The sequence below is a fragment of the Geospiza fortis genome, unplaced genomic scaffold, assembly GCF_000277835.1.
Source record: "Geospiza fortis unplaced genomic scaffold, GeoFor_1.0 scaffold413, whole genome shotgun sequence".
NCBI classification, from domain to species: Eukaryota; Metazoa; Chordata; class Aves; order Passeriformes; family Thraupidae; genus Geospiza; species Geospiza fortis.
In genome coordinates, this window is record NW_005054386.1 from 1,452,046 (window position 1) to 1,472,073 (window position 20,028).

General features: G+C 41.2%; 1 protein-coding gene across 3 annotated transcripts in view; it reads left to right on the top strand.

Annotated features, from left to right (window-relative positions):
* SLIT3 (slit guidance ligand 3) overlaps positions 1 to 20,028 on the top strand; it is a 483,855-nt gene that overhangs the window by 256,443 nt on the left and 207,384 nt on the right. For all 3 annotated transcript variants that reach the window (XM_031060566.1, XM_031060568.1, XM_031060567.1), the window contains one exon: positions 8,251 to 8,322. In XM_031060566.1, the coding sequence (XP_030916426.1) occupies positions 8,251 to 8,322 (72 nt within the window). The remainder of the gene's footprint in view (positions 1 to 8,250; positions 8,323 to 20,028) is intronic.

Consider the following 20,028-nt stretch of genomic DNA (forward strand, 5'->3'; position numbering starts at 1 on the left):
AGTGGTTTGGTATTGCTTCCTCCTAATTTTTGTCCTGGGAGCTAGAGGAACATATCCCAAGTCATTGTATGACTGCAGGTGATAGCATTAATCTAATGTGATATGGGATTTCAGAGGGGACAGATGTCTGGAGATTGAATGTCCAGATTTCCTTTTGCTCTGTCATCCCCCTAACCATGTAAAAACCAGGCACTTGCCCTGGGCATGTTCACCTTCCCTGCTCTACCACAGCCTCCGTGCCCCACAGTGTTTCCATGTTTGCTGGTCAAGTCCAAGCTTCTAAAAGGCAGGAGAGCCTTCATTCTCCTCTCAAACCTGAGTTTTGTAGGTTTTTAAACATAAAAATGTGTCAGCAAGGAGCACCTCCAGAATTACCAGGCTTTTTGCTCAGCGTCCCTGTTAAACCATCTCAGCTCAGTGGCACTGGCACAGGCTGGGCTCAGGGGCAGCTCCACCTGCAGTGGTGTCCCCAGGGCAGCAGGGATGTCACCCAGGCCCAGAACATCTGTCCAGCAGCCAGGAGCCGGCAAAGCACCGGCCCTGCCTTGTTGTGTCACACTGGAGAGTTTCTTGCAGACCGCTGTCCTACTGAGCCCATTTTAAAAATGCCAACGGCTCCAAACAAATTTTGTCTGTCTTTGACAATTGATACACTTTTTAATAGGAAGGGATGGAGCATTTTGGGTCTTTTTTTAAAGTTTTGGTTTGGTAATGAATCTGTTGCAGCACTGAATGATTGTAAGGAGAAACCCAATTCCAGCTGATGCATGTGATGGTGTTCGCAGGGGTCTTAGGATGAGGGAAGAGACGAGGATCTGACTCCATGTTTCAGAAGGCCTGATTTATTATTTTATGATATATATTACATTAAAACTATACTAAAAGAATAGAAGAAAGGATTTCTTCAGAAGGCTAGCTAAGAATAGAAAAGGAATGATAACAAAAGCTTGTGGCTCAGACAGAGTCTGAGCCAGCTGACTGTGATTGGCCATTAATTAGAAACAACTACATGAGACCAATCACAGATGCACCTGTTGCATTCCACAGCAGCAGATAACCATTGTTTACATTTTGTACCTGAGGCCTCTCAGCTTCTCAGGAGGAACAATCCTAAGGAAAGGATTTTTCAGAAAATATCATGGCTACAGATGCTGCTGCACTGATGGGTGGTACCAGCTCCCCTGTGGGGTTTGTTTGTTTTGCCTTGGGACTGAATGTGATTTCTGTGCTGTTAGCTCCACAGAAGTGATGCCACGATGATGCACTGGCCTTGCTCACAGGGCACAGGTTCTGGGTGAGCTCCAGTGCTGCTGCAGCCCTGGGCTCAGGATGGGGCACGGGCAGCTGCAGCCTCCCCGTGCTGTGCCCCCTTCCCTGCCAGAAACACCCGAGAGGAGCAGGGGGCTCAGGCTGGGCTGGAACCACAGCCCCAGATGAGCAGAGCTCAGGGGTGGGATGCACAGTTCCTGCTCCACCTGCAGCAACTGGGGGGATGGAACCACCTGCACCTCCTCCTCCATGTGCTCTTTGCACATGACAAATGTCTGCTCTTTATTTCCTTTTAACAACTGCGTATTTTTCTATGCCTCGCTTTCAGATTTTCCAGTTCCATAATAGTGTCCCTAATGATATGATTTCCTATTAATATTCCTAATCTGATTCCTTGGTATGATTTCTGGTTAATACGGTCAGTTAGTAACATTCTGAACTAGAACTTTCCTTTACGTGTGGTGTTTGACACTTGTCAACATAACAATAAATAATCTAAACAAGTGCAAACCTTCTAAAACTGTAAAAAACCACCACAGTAAGTAACTTTCATTTTCTCAAACACCCATTTTATCTTTCTCTTTTCTTCCCCTTTTCCCCTTTGGGGCTGTGGCAGAGGAGAACAACAGATGGTTATCAGTCAAGAGTAACTAGGGAAACAGCAAAACCTGCCCCAATTGCTATGGAGACAGCCATTTCTGTGCTTGGTATGCACTATTTGTTACATCAGCAACCAGAGAGAGTTAAAAAAAGAAAAAAAAATGTTCTAAAGCACCTGATATTGAAAGGAAATCTTGTGTTTGTGTATATTTGTCCTTGTGGCAGGAGGAGTCTCCATGTTTGTTTGTCGCTCAAGTTTTGCTTTAAGCTGATATTTTGGTTATTTTGTGACAGCAGCATTTTGATTTGTGAGTTAATGTAGTACAAACACTCAGAGTAAATACTTAGTAATTTTGAATAGTCTGCAGAATAATTATTCATAAGCAATTCTTCCCCTTCAAATCAGTTATTCCTCCCTCCTTGAATTTAACAACCTGGCAGCACAGGTTGGGTATGAAAACTGAAGACAGAGAATATGAGTCTGCCCAATTATCTCAGGCAGATGAGCTGTTTCTGCACAAAGCCTCAACCACAGCTTTTGGCAAAACTGCATCCTTGGGAACCAAAAAAAAAGGGGAATTTTGGAACACTTGTAAAAATCTCAGAGTGAGATTGCAGCTTGATCACAACAGCTGCATCAATCTTTTATATTTTCTAATATAAGCAAGCTCTTCTAGAGTGACTTCAGTGAAGAATAAATAAAGAGTAAAAATTACATGGGAAAAAATATTACAAGCTACATTTTGAAAGAACTTAACATTATTTCAATTTAATTGAATTTAACATTACCTCAAAGCACCATCATTCCCCATTTGTTGGGGCTTCCTCATCAATTAATACAAGGATAAGGACTTTAGTTTGGTATGTGAGAAATTTTAAATAGATGTGTTGGTGTCACTTTCCTCAGATATTTTAATATTCTTGAAGTCAAGTAAGGGCAATAAATGTTACAGAGTGTCTTTCTGATTCTTACAGGTTATGGAAGAACTTAAATGCTAGAGTGCAAACTTTACAGGAAAGGGATGACATAGAACCAGCAAGTCTGTATTAGAAACAAAATGAAAAATGAAATGGAAAGGGAAAATATTGTCCAAACAGGGGTTCTTTTGGACATATAATTAGCAAAATTATTTCTTTCTAAAAATGATTCTGTAATAATTTACGCTGCATTTACCTCCTGTGAAATCCTCCTGTGAAATATTTAAAGGAATTGATATTCCTTTAAATATTTTGGTGATATAATTCCTTAACATGGATATATCTGGTTAAAAATACAAGTATTTCCTCAATGAGGAAATAGCACCTGCCTATTTTTTATCTGCAATTATAGATACAAGCTATAAGAGTAATTTTATATCAGTAACAGTAAACCTTAAATATGCAACTATTATAACACTGCTTTTTTATGTTAAATGTGAAATATGAGAAAGAAATTTGAACAGTATATATTGCAGTACTCATTAATACTGAGTTTTGTTTAAATATTTAACTAGATTTTGGGCAAAATATAGAAAGCGGTTATAGTAATTAAACTACTGTCACAGTATAATTAAAAAATAGATTAGCACTTGAGCTCTGCCGTGGCCTTGGTATTGTTTGAAAATGGAAAAAAAATCCTTTACTGAATAAAGTACAAAACACTGGTTATAAAGTCCATTATTGTTAAATGTTGATGCTTGAAGGGTCTCTTCTTTGTGCATGTGAATGTGGCAAATTGCAGAAAAAATGCCAAAATCTCTTATATAGTTGGTGGGCTGTGAAGAAATCTTGCTAGTAATCAAATGTAGAGTTTTAAACAGAAATTTTTTAATGTTAATAAAAAAAATAGATTATTGCAGTTTTGGTAAATTTCACCCTACATGAATTCAATTCTTTTATGTTTTCGAATATTACTGTGTTTTTAAAAAAATCTTAAAACTAGTTACATGAAAAAATTTTATCGGCTTTGTTGCTGGGGATGTTTATCTCTTAAATGCATTTGAAAATTAAATATTCCTTATTGTTGTGAGCAAAACCTTCAAGGCTTGGTATTTAATGGATTATTTCAAATGGCAAAAGAATATCAACCTTGTAAAACCCTATTCCTTCGAAATAGTATTTGAAATTTAACTCTTATTTATGATCGATAATGCACCAGTCTAAATGGATAAGCCAGAGTTACACTGTCAGGGAAAAAGTGTTTCAAACATTTAAAGTGGCATTTTAGCCAAGCCATAGATTCTCCTGTGATATCTGTGATATAAATCTGTTAGGATGCAGCGTTATTTCTCATTTCTTAGAAAGGTGATTTGTGTCTAAGTTGTTTTATTTTTTTTTAACATCAATTTTAAGTTTTATCCATCAGTTGCATATAATGTACTCACATAATTTTCCTGCTTTTCAATAAAAACTGAGAGTAGTTATTGAGTCCACATTAGAGCCAAATTGCAGTAATACATATGGCTTCATGTATTACAGCTCTGCCACATGAAAGATGTCTTTTCCTCTGAAGACTTTTATAAATTCTTGGATTGTTTATAAGCATTTGTCTGTGTCACACTCCACCTAAATCCCATTTGCCCATTCAATATTTTCCTTGCTCGAGTGCTTTGCTGTGCTCTCGGAGGTCTCTGGTGTTGCTGTCGTTCTCTCCCGGCATTGTCTGGTTGCTAATTGCCTGTCACGGAGCTCTGGGATCCCTGCAGCCCCCGGGGTGGGGTCAGGGGGGATAATTCAATCCCAGGGGAGCTGCTGGCTGTCCCAGCTGGGATCTCAGCTGCCCTGCTCTGACAGCATCACCCAGCCCAGCTCTGGGATCTGGGTCTGCTCAGCTTCACTGCTTTCTGTCTAATGCATGAGAGATTCAGCATTTCACCCAAACACTTCAGCCCAAATCAAAGTTAGCTCTCTGTGTAACTCAGCAAAATTTGGAAGTGTCACACAGCTCAGTTACTGTGGTTTCATTCATCCTTCAGCAACTCAGTATTTCTCTGTGAGAATGTTTTTTGGTCAGAGGCAGTCAAATCACTTGGTAGGTTTAGATAAAGTCTGAGCCCAGTGCTGTATTCCTTCAAAAGGCAGAGTAAATGCAGGTATGAAAAGTGATTTTGTCCATGTGTTTTTAAAATTGTCTCTTAAATCTGAGTTTGTGGTGTCTGACCTTTTAGCACCAGCATGTTGCACCACTACATGCATAACAACCCATTTGCAACCTCGAGGAAAAGATTTTCTAGAAAGGCTATGAGTGCTGACAAATAGAGGTGCCATTTAAATCTGAACCAAGTCTTCTGCAGCCCAAAACCATTTTTAAAAATTCCCCTGTAAGCCTGGAGCAGGTGAGGTGTGTCTCAGGAAGCTGACCTGTGCTCCCTGTGCCTGAGTGCTCTGTTCAGGATGCAGCGATGGGGGGATGGGAGTGGTGTCACAATGTTCCTCAGGAAAATGCAGGTTCCACCTGTTCTGAAATATTGGGAACTTTTTCCTTTTTTTTAAGTTGAAATTTTACCTTCTCTGCACGTATTAATTTTATTCAAGTAAGGTGTTCTTCTCAACAAATGTTCAGGGTGTCTGTTTGGCCCCTCGAGGAGCTGCGCGCACAGCCTGCCCACACTGAGTGTGTGAGCTGGCTGCCAGTCCACATCACAGGGGGTTTGTTTTGTCTTCATAAGCATAACAAGATGTGCTGGACACCTTGGCTTTCTGTAAGGCTTCCCTTAAACTTTCCCCAAAACTTTAAACTTATCACTTTGTTGTGAAAGGAAGACATTTAAATTTAAACGCTCAAATTTCTAGCCTTGACTGAACGGCTCACCAGGGTGCTGTACAGATGCACAGAAATAGGATTTCCATCTTTACACACGGAGAAATAAATAGGGAGGCAGAGGGTCTTAAAACCTTATTTTAAGACAACTAGCAGTTCTTTTCCTTTTGAGAAGAAATTCTCATGTTTCAATGCAGATGTAAATGTGTTGGGGTGATAGATACCAGGAGACATGAGCTCTGTGACAAAGGAGCATTAAACATGTGAGTTTCACCCCTGAGACTGTGAAGAATTGGTTATGGGCCAGAGAATCAGGGTGTATCACTAATGAATATGTTCCCTATTTACTGATAGCCCTGCTAAGTGTGTGTCTTCTGAGCATTGAGAGGTTTCCCTTGCTGTGATCCTGTGCATCGATCACACAGACTAAACCTGGCTGTTGGCAGTGGCATGAGTGGACCTGTGGAAATATGATTAAAATGATCATTACGCTTTTTCAACAAAAATCAATCTATAAGAGTAGCAGTTTTTTTAAAAATACGATACCCACCAAGGATTCCCTTTAATCAGAAGGCTTTGAGAGTAGCACACTGTGGGTCTATTTGCTTATTTTAGTGCATTTGGCAGAAAAATCGATATCATAGTATAACTCAAATAAAAATTGTGCAATATCTAGTACTTCCCGTAGAAGGAGAGGGAGAGGTGATTCTCAAGTTGAGGCTCCATTCTCCTCATCATGTTAATATCTGCCAACCTTTTGCTTAATAAAGCAAGTGTAAAGTACTTAATCATGCAGAAAGCACTATATTTAACTCATTTGAAGTTTATTCCTCTCCAAAATGCACCATCCCTTCTGTTGGAGCCACAAATTTTTGTCAATTAAACAGGGATATCAGGACAAGTCTTCTCAGCAGTCAAAAATAGAGAGGTTTTAGGATCTCTCACAGATGGTCAGAGAAACAGAGAGAACATAAATATGTATGTATACATTTATCCAGATATGTATATATGCTGTGCATGAACTCCTACGCACAGAAAAATCCCTTTTGGAGGATTATACATCCCACTGTCTGCCAGTATTGGAGACATTGCTGAAGTTTTGCCAAATTCACAAAGTTCTCCAAAGTTAGCAAATGCCATGAGAAACCTTAATTGGGGCTTTGTGGTTCCTCAGGTTTTTAGTAGACCTTAGAGTGTGAGTGGGTTTTCCTGTGCTTTAACTCATAAAAAATACAATGTTCATTGATACAAACTGCATCACAAAGGCTGAGTGTCCCATGGTTGTCAAAGATGTACATGTCCAGGATGCTCAATGTTAGCAGATCAAACTCAGTCTTTAGAGGGGTTCATAAAGATGGTATTTGCTCTGTTTCTGCTTCATTGCTGTATAATAAGAAAATAGCTGCAAATGTCTATTTAGACCAAAAATTAGATACGGCAAATAATTGGAAAGTAGTTGGGCAAACTATACAACCATACTATACATGGGTGCAATATATTTCCTCTAGTTGCATATATATATATATATATATATATTTCATAAAAATCAGAAACTACAGTGTAATCTTTGTATCTTTATTCAAGATACTTCACCCACATAGTACAAAAGGTCTCTGCCTCATCGAATCCAAAGTTTATGCTGTGCAAAGGGCAGTAACAGATAGTCAGGAGCTTGCATCTATTTTTTCATGAAATGCAGATATTTTACTTGCATGTGACTGCATATGTAATTTTATTTCTTTAAGTGTAAAATTTAAGGGATCAGATGTCAGAAAATGTAATCACTGAATTTTAAATTACAACTTTAATTCTTTTAAGCAGAGGAGACAGATGTAGCTGTCTTGCTGCATCCACATGTATTGCAAAATACATTTAAATCATGCGCATACAGGGAGACAAATGAGAGAACTCCGCCACCCAAATATTAAATTACACGTTTTGAAGCAAAATAGTGTTTTAAGTGTACATGTGTATAATGCTTTTTGTCACCGGATTGCTCTCCCTGATGCAGTTAGACAGAATCTGTATTTAGTCAGAAATCTTTCAATAGAAAGGGCTACCAGATGGGACCAGTAACAATGCAGAGAGGCATCGAACCACCACAGACATTTGGTGCTTAGAATAATAAAAAGACTATAAAATTAGATTAGTTGAGTCTAATTTGGAATTGGTATATTCCCTATGCACTCTCACAGCTCTTGGGTAGATAAAGCCTGAAGATTTAGTACTGTCAGGACAGAGGACTCCAACTTCCAGTAAAAGAAAAAACGGCATTCTGTGAGGTCACGGAGGGCAGCCCAGTGACCTCCAATGATTTACAGGCCTTTAGCTTAATGAAATTGTTTCAGTGACATGACGGTAAAAGCTCATAATGGATTGGATGCCCTAATGTAATGAAATTACTCCCTTCTGCCTTAAAAAAAAAAAAAAGGCAAAAAAAAAAAAGGCGCAATTAATATTTACTGAGACCTGACAGGCTTCAGTGTGCGGGAGCGTGCAGCGCTGTCAGACAGCCGCGAGCAGCCCCGAGCAGCGTGGCAGCTGAGCAGGCGCTGCGAGGGGGTGGAGGGACACCTCGCTGACAGGGAAGCCCCAACCTGGCGCTCCGAGCCAGCCTTCATCCTCTCCCTTCCTCTCTGCAGGCAACTGGACAACAACCAGATCAGCTGCATCGAAGATGGAGCCTTCCGAGCGCTGCGCGACCTGGAGATCCTGTGAGTTGACTTGGTGCCGGGGCGGTGGGGGGGTGGCTGTCCCCACAGCGCTGTGTGCTGCAGTGCTGCCGAGGCTGGGGGCTCTGCAGCCTCGCTGCCCACCTCAGCAGGTGCAATCTCAGCCTCCTGCAGGCTGGCAGTGCTGCTAATTAAACGACAATAGGCGCCGTGTGCGCTCTGAGGAGCGCGGAGATCGCCGCGCTGGCTGCTGTCTGGAGCAGATGGGGTCAGCAGCATTCCCGGCGTGTCCGGTGTGTGATCTGCAGCCAGAATCCTGCCCTGATGGCGAGCACAGGATGGGGAACAGGTTCATGGGGAGCAACATTACGAGATAGGTGACCGCTGCCCCAGACAAAAGCTGTTTCAAAGGTGTTTGGTGTGTAAGAGGGAGGAGAGACGGGCGCTTGGCAGGCTTGCTCAGTGCAGTCATTGGCTTTTGGGGAGGATCCTTCTCTGAGGGCTGAAATAACACCACGTTGTGCTCTTCATGTACCACAAACTTTACACATAAGCTGTTAAAGCTGCAGCACATACTGAATAAAAGGCTCTGACAGTGAAAGCTGACTCTACCAGAGACGCAGCACATTAGATTTAGAGCGCTGTCATTGTAATGTAAATCCAATATTATCCTGAACTTGGTATCTGTGCAGATAATTTGCTTATTAGTAATTGTAACTTGTTCACTTAAAGACCTCTTCTAGAATAGGTTTTCACAATATGAACTGCTGTAAAGCTTTCCCTGTCACCCAAAAGTTAATCCTGCCAAGCTGAGCGTCAGTACTCGTGAAAGCACATAATTCTGAGCTGGAATGGAGGGGGGCGGGAAGGACACGCGACCTCTCCAAAATTCAAACCCTCCCCACCCACCGTGAGTTAATGGGAGAGCAGCCCTGACCCAGTGCACACCTTCCTACAGCAGGGAAGGCCTGCCTGGCTGCTGCAGAGCTTGCCCTTAAATTACATGGGATGAAACAGCAAATGGTAGGTGGATGAAATAAGCACCTGCCTCAGACACTGCTGGCACCTGGAGGCTCAGCAGAGCCACGACGTGTCCCGAGAGGAGGCAGGGCTGGATGGGCAGCCCTGTGCCACTCCACAGGGGTCTGAATGCTGGTGATGCACAGGGCTGTTCCCAAGGGCTGGGTCCAGCTCAGACTGATGCTCAAAGGAGCTCTGCCCTCTGTGTCAGCACAAGCTCAGCTGTCTGAGGGATGTGGTGGTGGCCATGCCTGTCACGGCCCCTCTGTCCCCCAGGCTGGGACCCTGATGTGGATCAGATAGTATGTGTTGTTCATATTGAGCTAGCAGAAGGTTTCTGCAGAGTTTCTTACCTGGGAACTTATCAACAGTATTGTTTGAATTCTATAGTAATAGCACTTTTCAGGAAAAGTAATGTGTTACCACTATAAAATTTTACTTGTCTGTCAGATTGAAAAGTCTACTGTGTGGTGAAAGAAAGGAAGAAAGGAAAAAAAGAGAACTCCTCTAAAATTGGCTTTTTTATTTTTTTTCCTTTTGATGGACTGATTGTCTGTATCTGCAGAGAGTGAATCAGTCCTCCCCTGACAGCAAACGGTGCTATAACTTTCACTAAATAGGCTGGACAATAAATGGAGCCCTTTTTTGCAATATACTCAGTTCTGCAGGCTCTGCAGAAGTTGCTAGGAATGCATTCCTTCTCCCCACGTTGTGGTAAATGCTGAATTAGTGTATTTACCTCTCTGTTTTCAATTGGTTACTTGTATGCCAGTTACTTATGGGTGGGAAAGGATGAGGCGATAAGGATATATAAAAAAGATCATAATCAGTTATTTAGGGCATTTTTAATTTTCAGCACAGATACACTGCTACAGGAAAAATAATCAATATCAATTCTAAAAGATGAGAAAACACATTGATAGTACCTATTTCTAAGCTTATTTTTCTTGCAGTCACAAAATGTGTGTTTTATACTTCCAACATTATCTGATTTTTTTCCCATGTTTATCTTCAAAGAAAGTCTGAGAATTTATTCTATCAAAATAAATTTGCTAAATGCCCCAGAGAATATAATATCTTTAGTTGTAAAACAGTCATAAATGTTAAAATTTACAACAATCTGAACCATCAAAGAACATTAACAAATGAAACCAAATTTCAACCTTTCAGACACACTGTGTATTTTATGCAGATATATTTTAACATAAAATGCAGTATGTAGAAAATATTCAATGATTCTTGCAAAATAAATCCAATTATCTGTTTGAACAGTTTGCCAGAGTACCAAATAATGTATTTCTTCTTTATCTTACTGAAATCTTGTGATTTTTTGATAATCAGTGTTTCCATTCCTGTACTTTTCTCCTCACACACAGCTTGTCTACAGAATTCTAAATTTTCTCTTTAACTTGGGGCAGATCTGTGCTCAAAAAGCAAACAAAGAATACTTTCTTTAGAAACACTTTGGTTTCTGGACTGCATGTTTCATTCACCTTGAGCTCCTCAAAAAACATGACCTCAAGGAGCTTGGTGATTCAGTAGCTCTTCAGTAGAAAAAAAGGAATTTTTGTGCAGTTATCCTTCAAAATGCAGAGCACGCCGTGACCTGTGTGGCTTATTTCTTCTCACCAACAAGTTGTTTTCATTACTATTCTCATTTTCTTGTTTTGCGTTATAAATATCTTCCCATACCAACTAACAGCACAGAGGCAGAGATGAAAACAAGGCTGAAATTTGTGCCCAAGTTGAGAACTTGGCGTGGTGCAGGGAGCTGGGAACTTCAGCTGCAGCTGGGAGCAGCCCAGGGCGCGGAATGCGGCTGCCAGCGCCTCCGCGCTCTTGGTCACCTCCGTGTTCCCATGGCACAAAAAGTGTCGCTGGTTTTATGGCCTCACCTACCTAGACCCTAAAGCAGGTGCCGAGTACTACTGCTGATGCTGAGTTTTGGGTTAAAAGATGCAAAAATGTTGAGTATAAAGCGCTTTGGTGCCTTCTCGGGATTGTCTTTGCCTGTGCAGCAAGTTGAAAATAATGTCTGAGAAATGACCTGCAGAACTGATGGACTTAAACATCCTGTCCTGGTAGTTCTGTGTTGGGGCTGGTTTTTTCGATCTCATCTCAGGTTTTCTGAACGGATTCTCATGAAGAATTTCTTTTTTATCTGTTGATAAAATAGGAAATTTTTCTTTTTGTCATAATTCCTGTGTCCCTCTTTTTGTAAAGTGATAAAACATATTTCAATGGGTTTGGTCTTGCATTCTAAGATGTAGAAAAGTATGTGCAACAGCTGAAACAGTGATAAAATGGAAAGTGGCCGTGTGTTCGTAAATGAATGGCAAAAGATATTAACTGTCTTATGACTTGTTAGCATAGAAATGCACAGAAATGTTGAAGAAAATTGGTGGGAAGCCTTTGCTAATTAAAGATTTTTTAGTAGGAGAAGGTGTCTGCTCTGCTTAATTTTTACTTACGTCCTGTGGCAATATCTGGCAATAACAGTATTATTGAGAAATATCTTTTACTATAGCTGTAAGTATGATTCAAGGTTATTAAAAAAACCTCAAGACCAACCAAAAAACCAGTGTAGTTTTCAAAATGATCAGCCACTGTCCCTTGTGGTGTGACAATGTGCTGTTCATATACTTTGTAGGCTAGAAATTAGTCCATAGTTTTATTTCCAAATGCCCAAAATTATTAAGGATATGAGATAAAACATGTCTAGGGTTCAGAATTTCACCTCCTGTCTCTTAGGACACATGAATAAAAGAAATTGATTTCAAGATGGTTCAACAAGCTCAAACTGGATAAACTGGTAATATTGAGTGCCTGAGCATACTATTGTCATTAGACTGGGAGGGCTGAAGCATTTTTCTCAGTAAGAAACAGAACCCAGTTTAGCAAAAAGCCCATTAATTTATTTGTCATTGTTTTGTCTCTCTGGGATAACGGGAAAACTGTGCGGTGGCATGGGAGTTGTACTGTGTGGACAGCCCAGAAAGAATTACAAGTCACTGTTGACAACTTAGGTGGAGTGTTTCCTTTTTTTTTTATATTGTAAAAGCTGGTTTTCTCCTTCTTTATAATGATAGCCAGAGGGTCCAGAGCTTGAACACATTCTGTTTGTTGCATAAGATTTTATCATACCAAGAGCTAATCCTAGGAGGTCTGTGGGTAGTATTCTGTTAAAGAAGGCAAATGGGTTCTTGCTGTACAGAGCTAGTACAGAATGATTTGGGGGTTTGTTTGTTGTTAGCCACATTAATTGTAGGTCTTTCATATCATATGGCTGAGTTTAAAATCCTCCCTCCTGAGTTTCACCTGCTTTTGGAGTGAATGAGCACTGGCTGCCATTGAGCCCGTAGCCACACGCGCTCAGGGATCCACAGGTCCACTTTGGGTCCCTTAGTATGAAACATTGTGCCAATTCATCCACAAGTAATGATGAAAAAGTGCAAGTAAAGTCATCCAAATATTTGTGACTTCAGTTCCAAATGAGCTCTAAATGTATAATATTAAAAAGATAATTTCTTCTGATTGCAAAATGTAGTAAAGGTAAATAAACCTGCGCCACCTTTCCTTTCCTGAAATCTTAAAGTAATGAGAGAAATTTAAATCCTTCTGTCTTGTATGCAGAACCTTTTCTCTCCAAATAGTTCTGCCACACTCTTCTTCCTGCTCCATGGCAAACCCACAAAACCACAGAGCTGTAAGGGCTGTGCCGATGTTTTTGGGCTCCAGTTCAGCCCCGAGCCATGTTGGGTGGGACACAGCCAGTCTGTCACACCAGCCTGGCCTGCAGCCCCAGCTCTGTGCATTGTCTGCCACATCCAGGCTTTGCAAGCATTTGACCAGTGGGTAAAAATTGGGATTATTCCTCCCGTCCTTGTCTGGATTCGATATGTTCCTGTTATAAATGATTCTTTGATAACAGGTTTAGTCTGTGCAATTTCTAAGAGATGTCATGGGTGAGTGTGATTATAATGCACACTGCCTTTTGTCATAGCAAACTTTTAAGAACTTTCCTGAACATGAATCAATATTTTGTGACACAACCAGGGTTTAATTGTTCCTAGGGTTGCCTCTGTATGCTGAAGGCTCAGTTGTATAGTCAGTTTTACTTCTTTGCAAAATGCTATTCTGGTCATGTCTTAACTAGATAGAAGACTTTTATTTGCTTTCACAACCTGGAGAGACAGGGAGCGAAAGTCATGACATAATTCTAAATATGTGAGATGTCATTGCTTAATGAAAGCCTGAAAATGCCACACAAATGTGATTTCCTCCTCTATTTTGCTGCAAATTACAATCGGTGGAGGCAATCAGGATCAAATTTGAACTCTGTAAAACACATTCCTATAACTGATACCAAAATGCCTAAATACAATAATGAAAATGAGAATTTTTTTATCAAATGATGTGCATAACTAGTTTACTTATACTTGAGTACAGTGAAATTTAAATTATTGCAGTTTTTGATTTGTGTTTTTTGTGGTTTGGATTTGAAGGTTTTTTGGGTTTGTGGGTTTTTTTTGTTGGTTTGTTTGGGGTTGTTTTTTTACCTGAGGGTGTGTATTAGCTCAAATCTATGTAAATTAATAAAAACAATTTAAAATCTTTACCTATTTCATCAGTCAACATGGAAAAATGATGTGTAATAAAAAGTAATGGAAGGGAGTTAGCACTGGCAGTTAATTGAAGTATGTACCTGCTTGGTGAAATTAGGTGAAAAACAAGGAGTTTGGCATTTCTAGGAGTATACACAGTTTTCTATGTTGAGCTTGTCTCACAGACAATCAAGGTTTGCCAGAGGAAGTCAACAGTTGACTTGGCAATAGAGAAATTGTGTGCCCAGAGTGCAGAGGTATCAGTAGACAGATGAGAATTTCCCCTTCTCTTCACTCCATTATTTGTTAGACTGTCCCTCAGTTTCCTCTCTTCCCATTCTTCCTGCCTCTTGTACTGCTGTCTGCAAAGGAAGGAGAAAGGCTCCCAGAGAACCTGGCTGTGGTTACTACAAGGTTTCAGTTACACAAATAGTCAGAGATAAGATTAACCGCAGAAATGCCTTTTTTGGGTGAACTTGTAGAAAGTGAAGTGCCCCCCAGTGCACCCCAGGGAAAGGAGATGCATAATCAGCCTGACGAGTTGATGGAGGGAAGATGGGCTGCAAACGTGGTTGCTTGATAAGAAATGTTTTTATTTGCTGATGCATGTCCGTGGGAGATCTGGTGTCCCTGCTCAAGATGTGGAAATGAAATCTGAGATAACCCCTGTTGTACAGCAGATTACAAATGGGAGGTTGGAAGTACGGCATGGTGAAAGGAACACTGTCCAGATGGCACCATGGTGACAGGCTTTATATCAAAGACCAGCCGAGACAGAATAAGAGTGGCTAAGAGAGGGTCTCTGAAAATCACTGATGCCTGTTACAGATGTAATGTAACTCTCTTTATGGGGAGAATATATTTGCATAAATTCATTGATCAGTGATTTTGCTAATCCTGCCGTATTTCAGGCATGTCCTTGCAAATTGATGAACATTTCTATCAGTCCTTGGTCCGGATGCCTAATTATGTTACATATTTAGAAAGATGGATTTCTCCCTTCCTGGAGCATATGTAGTAGTTGAATGCTGTGCTCATTCTCCTTCCCTGCCCCATTAGGTTGGAGGGTTTTTTCCCTTTAAGAATAGCCTGTAGCCATACAGACTGCAGAACTTACTAAGATAAGAGCAGTGGCAGGTTAGAATTATTAGTTTCATGAATCAATGACCAGTATGCTTTTTGAGGGAGCCCAGTTTTATGGGTTGTGTTGCTTAAGCCTGCTGCTGCAGTCGCTGCTCTGAGAGATTCCAAAGTCAAAACCCCAGGAGATACAGAGATTTCTGGCACACCTTCTCTCCTATGATATTAATTGTTTCATTTGCATGCTGTGCTCATCTTGTGACCTGCCCTCCCTCCCCTTTGACTAATACAGTTTCTTCGTCAGTAATACAAAAGATGTAGAACAAGCATTTTGACTGTTGAAAGTCAAATGAATGTGAACGACTTCATCCAGAGGACACTCAGCTGCGTGTTTCATGCTGATGTGCAGCTCAACACCTTAACCAAGAGCTGAGCTGAAGGCTAGGATGGAATAAAACCGCTTGCTGATAAAGTTGAGGTGATGACACACTTCTGAGGGAACATGACGAGCTCAAAGTGGATGAGCAGTCATTGTATGCCGTGCTCTGCAGTTCATTGTTTCTATGACTCCCCAAGGCAGCAGGATGACGATGCTCCAGGAGCTGGATGTGGTTCTGTTGGCACCAATGCAGCCCCTGTGGCTGGGAGGAGGCTGCATGTGTGTGCACCACAGGTTCCTGTGGTATCACTGTCAAATATCCTGGGATGTCCTCAGCCCTCCTGCGACACCGGGGTCCAGAGCTGGTGGTGTGTGTGGGAACTCCTGCTTCCTCCGGGCTCAGTCACAACAGCAAAAAATGATCAATGCAAAAACATTTCAAAACACATAACTGTTTCCCTTCTTTTTTTCTGTGTGCAGCTAAAGGCATTGTTTGTGACCAGTAGGGGGGTAGATGGTTTGTCTTTTTCAGAGGTTGCTTTTGTCCCTCTGCTGTGCTAAGTACCACAGAGACAAAGGCTCTGAGCTGTAGCCAGTCTTTGTTCAAGGGAGGACTCAGAAGCCTGGAAAGAGAGAGTAAAACTGTTATGGTAGCTCTGAATACAAGGATTGTTGAGCTCCCAATTGAAGCAATATGTCAGATATTTTACCTTAAACTGTAGCTTCAGGGACCAGGTACTATGCATTACATATTACTGGCGTTATGCAACATTTTTAGCTAGGACAATAATGTTGTGCCTGTAATAAATTAGAAATCAAATCAGTAATAAGTAGATAGCTTGGAACTTCTTGGAAGTGAAGTAGATAAGTATATCTGCACTGGAAAAAAATTCATTGGTAAAACCTGCTTTTGATCTAAAGATCAAATAGTGTCTTTTTTCTTGCTGTTCAAAAGGTTATGCATATAATGTAGGTATATATCTGTGTATATGTGATGATGAGAACTTGTTAAAGTTAAGGTTAAATCAAGAAAAATATTTTTTAAAACTTAAAAGGTAGGAATAAGATAAATATAAGTTAGATTTTATTTATGTAGCTTATCTAGTCCTGGGCTTAGGAATAAAGAAAATTTAAGAGCTCCTTCTAGGATAGAAGTAAAAAATAATGTCAAAGTCATAGGAAGACAAATAATCACTATTTCTATGTTTATTAAGTTACCATAAATGAAGCCATTTCTTGTTAACTGGTTCAATATTTTTGAAGCAGTATTACATTTCTTTACATTTAGAAAACGTCCATTGCATTTCTATTTTGAGGTGAATAATCTGAATACATTGGATTTAATCTTTACGAGCGATGGATGGCCATGCTTGGGACATCTGCGCATCCTTAGAAACAAATCTAAAAATGCTGTAAGACCATCCAGAAACCTCTGTTATGATGTACCATGTTGCTGGCATGTTTTAGAGAAAATAGCTTGGCCAGTTGAAAAAGCATCAATGGCTACATAAAGCCATTGATGGAAACGATGTTCAGTTGTGCTGTTGACTTTTTTAAACTGCTTTTATCCCCCTTGTCTTCTCAGTGCTGGGTGGGGTGAGGCTTCTTGGTCTGCCAGCACCAGACTGTCACTTGGAGTGGGTTTTATTTGAGGGTAAAGAGGCGAGAACACAGTGCAAGCCAGGCTGATGGCTGTGCTGGAGGGGTGAAGCAGCACAGACTGGGCAAGGTCTCTGTTGGGTTGTGTCTCAGAGCAGCAGGGCTTTGCTGGAGAAGGAGTGTGGGGCAGATCCCTGGTTTTGGCCCCCATTGCAGGACGTGGATCGATGGATTGCCGCAATGCAGCACTTCTGCGACGCCGCCTTGGAGGCCGCCAGGAGCCCCCGCTGGTGCAGGAGGCGGCTGCGGGCTGGGCGGGCTCTGGGGAGGGGGAGCCCACCCCGCTGCACCCACGCTTCCTACTGGCTCCTTGGGCAATTCCAGTGGTGTCTTAAAAGGGTTGGGTCCATCTCGTCTGCGAGACATCCCGTCTTCCCGTCCGCGGGAAGGGCGTTAGGAGCCAGGTGAGCCACTCCAGCCGAAACTGACCCTCCACGATGGCAGGTATATCTTATTTTGGGTGCATGCAGAGAAATGGTCATGTGTGGAGAACAATAGACTCCTTTTATTTAGCTACAGCTCGCGCTTGTAGAATATTCCTGAACAGATCATGAGTGCGTCAAATTTTTTCTGTGTACATTTTATTTTGTGTTTTTTCTCTGTGGACTGGAGGCAAATGAAACGCTGTGAGTATTTGCTATTCAGAATCCTATGGTTTCTTACCTGTATTGCATGGGTATAAGCAGGTATTGCTGCTTCTCATGGGTTGGTGGAGTTTAGGAGGAACATAAAAATTGGAAAGATAGGCATTTTTAAACATATTGACCTTTTTCTTGTGTGATACACACAAACACTGTCTAATGCCTTATTAAAATAAAATCCTGATGGAAAGCAGATCCCTTTCCAGCTTTACCAAGAAACGTAATTGTCCTTGTCTAGAAACTACATGTAGTCTTTGTTCTTCCAAAGCATTTCTTTCCTCTAAAAATGTAACTTTTCCTTAACAACTGCCCATACATGCAAGGTTAAATTCACAGAGTGGGTGTATCACACATTTCCTATTTCATTCATGTGGATTTATACTAGCCTGTATTTTAGCCTTAATTTCCAGCATGGATGAGTTGCAGATAGGTGCATGACATACTGTTAGAATATAAAATTATTCCACAAATACCTTCTCAGTCTCTTGCACTTTGGGGAGGCAATTCCAGCGGTTAAGGTGAAATGTTCTCTCTTTAAAAGATCTTCTTGTTTTCCTTCCTCTGCTGTCCAAAGCCAGGAACTGCCTTTGCGGTTCTTTGCCGCACCATGGCCATTGTCCTCTCACTGGAGCTATGGAAGATCTCTTCCTGCTGCTCTCTCCCAGTGGGAATGCCAATGGCCTTGGGAGCTAAAGGGCAGTTGAGACACTGAGATCAGAGTGGGCTCTGGCTGGAGCAATAAGGAGCATTATTTTGCCTGCAGGACCCGCTGGTTCTGCTGTTGGGAGAAAATCGCACCCGGGGATCCCTCTCTGTGGATTCCCATTGCCACCTCTTACAAGGCGTTGGTAGAACCTTTTACACCAACACTTGGCTAAGCTGCCGGCAGTGCCGTGTCACTGTGGGGCTGGTGGCTCATCCCTCTTTGTTCCCAGCGGGCAGCGCGGGCCCCGCAGGCGCTGCCGCATTGCGGCACTGAGGCGTTCATGGGCTGCCACAGTCACCGTCCCAAGGAGACTGAGCATGGCCACAGAGCACCCACAGTGGATGCAGAAATCCATTTTTATAATTTTCCCTGCCTCAGAAAAGGCAACTAATTTCTGTCTGCCTCTCGGAATGGCTTTTCTGTTGGTGGTGTGTTACTTGGAGGAGCATGGAAGCGATGTTCATTGTAGGGGAAAGGCTGTAAGAATAGAGAATAGAATAGAATTTTTTTACCATAAAGCTGTAGCAATAAGGCTGCAGTGTACTCAGGACAGGACAAATTAAAACATGGCTTTGAAGAATGATACCGTTCCTTTCTGATCCAGTGTAAATTTCCTTAGAATGTCTTTTGATGAAGTCCTGTAAGGAAATAGTAACACTCAGCTGACTGAATGCTGAAACATTTTACTTGGAAATCTCCATCGTTAAAAGCAATCAGCCTGAACAAATGATGTGAAGTCCTGTAAGGAAATAGCAACACTCCGCTGACTGAATGCTGAAACATTTTACCTTGGAAATCTCCATCATTAAAAGCAATCAGCCTGAACAAATGATCAAAGTTGCTTGCCCCTTTCAAATTTTGGAGTTTAACTGTGTTAGTTTGAATTGGATTATGTTTATAAAGCTGTTTCAGCTTCAGAAATGACTAACCTGAAAGAACTCTTTAGGCAGGGACCTGAGAAACTGCGTTATTTTGCTGAGGAGCTGATGCAACAAATGTAAGGTTTGTATAATTTGACTTCATGTTGTTGATTCTTTTTCATCTTCTCCATAAATTCACTCTGGTAGGCTTTCAGACCTCTGTAGGCATTGAGAATCCAATCCTGTTTCCATTGATTTTGTCAGGAGCAGCACAGAATCCATAAACCACAGTTCCTGACATGCATGCAGTTGGGGGACACCAAGAGCCATGCTTGGTATCTCTGTATAACCTCAAAAAAACCCCAAAACCAACTCTGCTTAACAATGAATTTATATTAAAGCGAAATAATTGTATTGTAAGATTATTGTATTGATTCATTGAACAAGAGCTTTTCAAATGAATCTACAAAACAAAATTTAGGGGAGTTTAAAGGGAATGCAATTATATTTTTGATTTTGGTGGCTCCTGAGAAAATCTGTGCCTAAATAAATGGATTGCAGGGACTAGATTCACTCCCTGCTGAAATCAGCAATGGGATTTGCTCTGACTTAGCAGACATTGGTCTGGGTATTATGACAGTTGGAGTTGTTCCCAGTGGTTTTAGGCAATAATATCAGCCCTGAATTTGGTACCATAGAGAAACATCAAAACCACCCTAATGATGCAAAAGATTTACTCAGTGTTCACATAAATACTTTTATTTCTTTTAGTCCAAATCAAAATTGTGGATGTAATTGG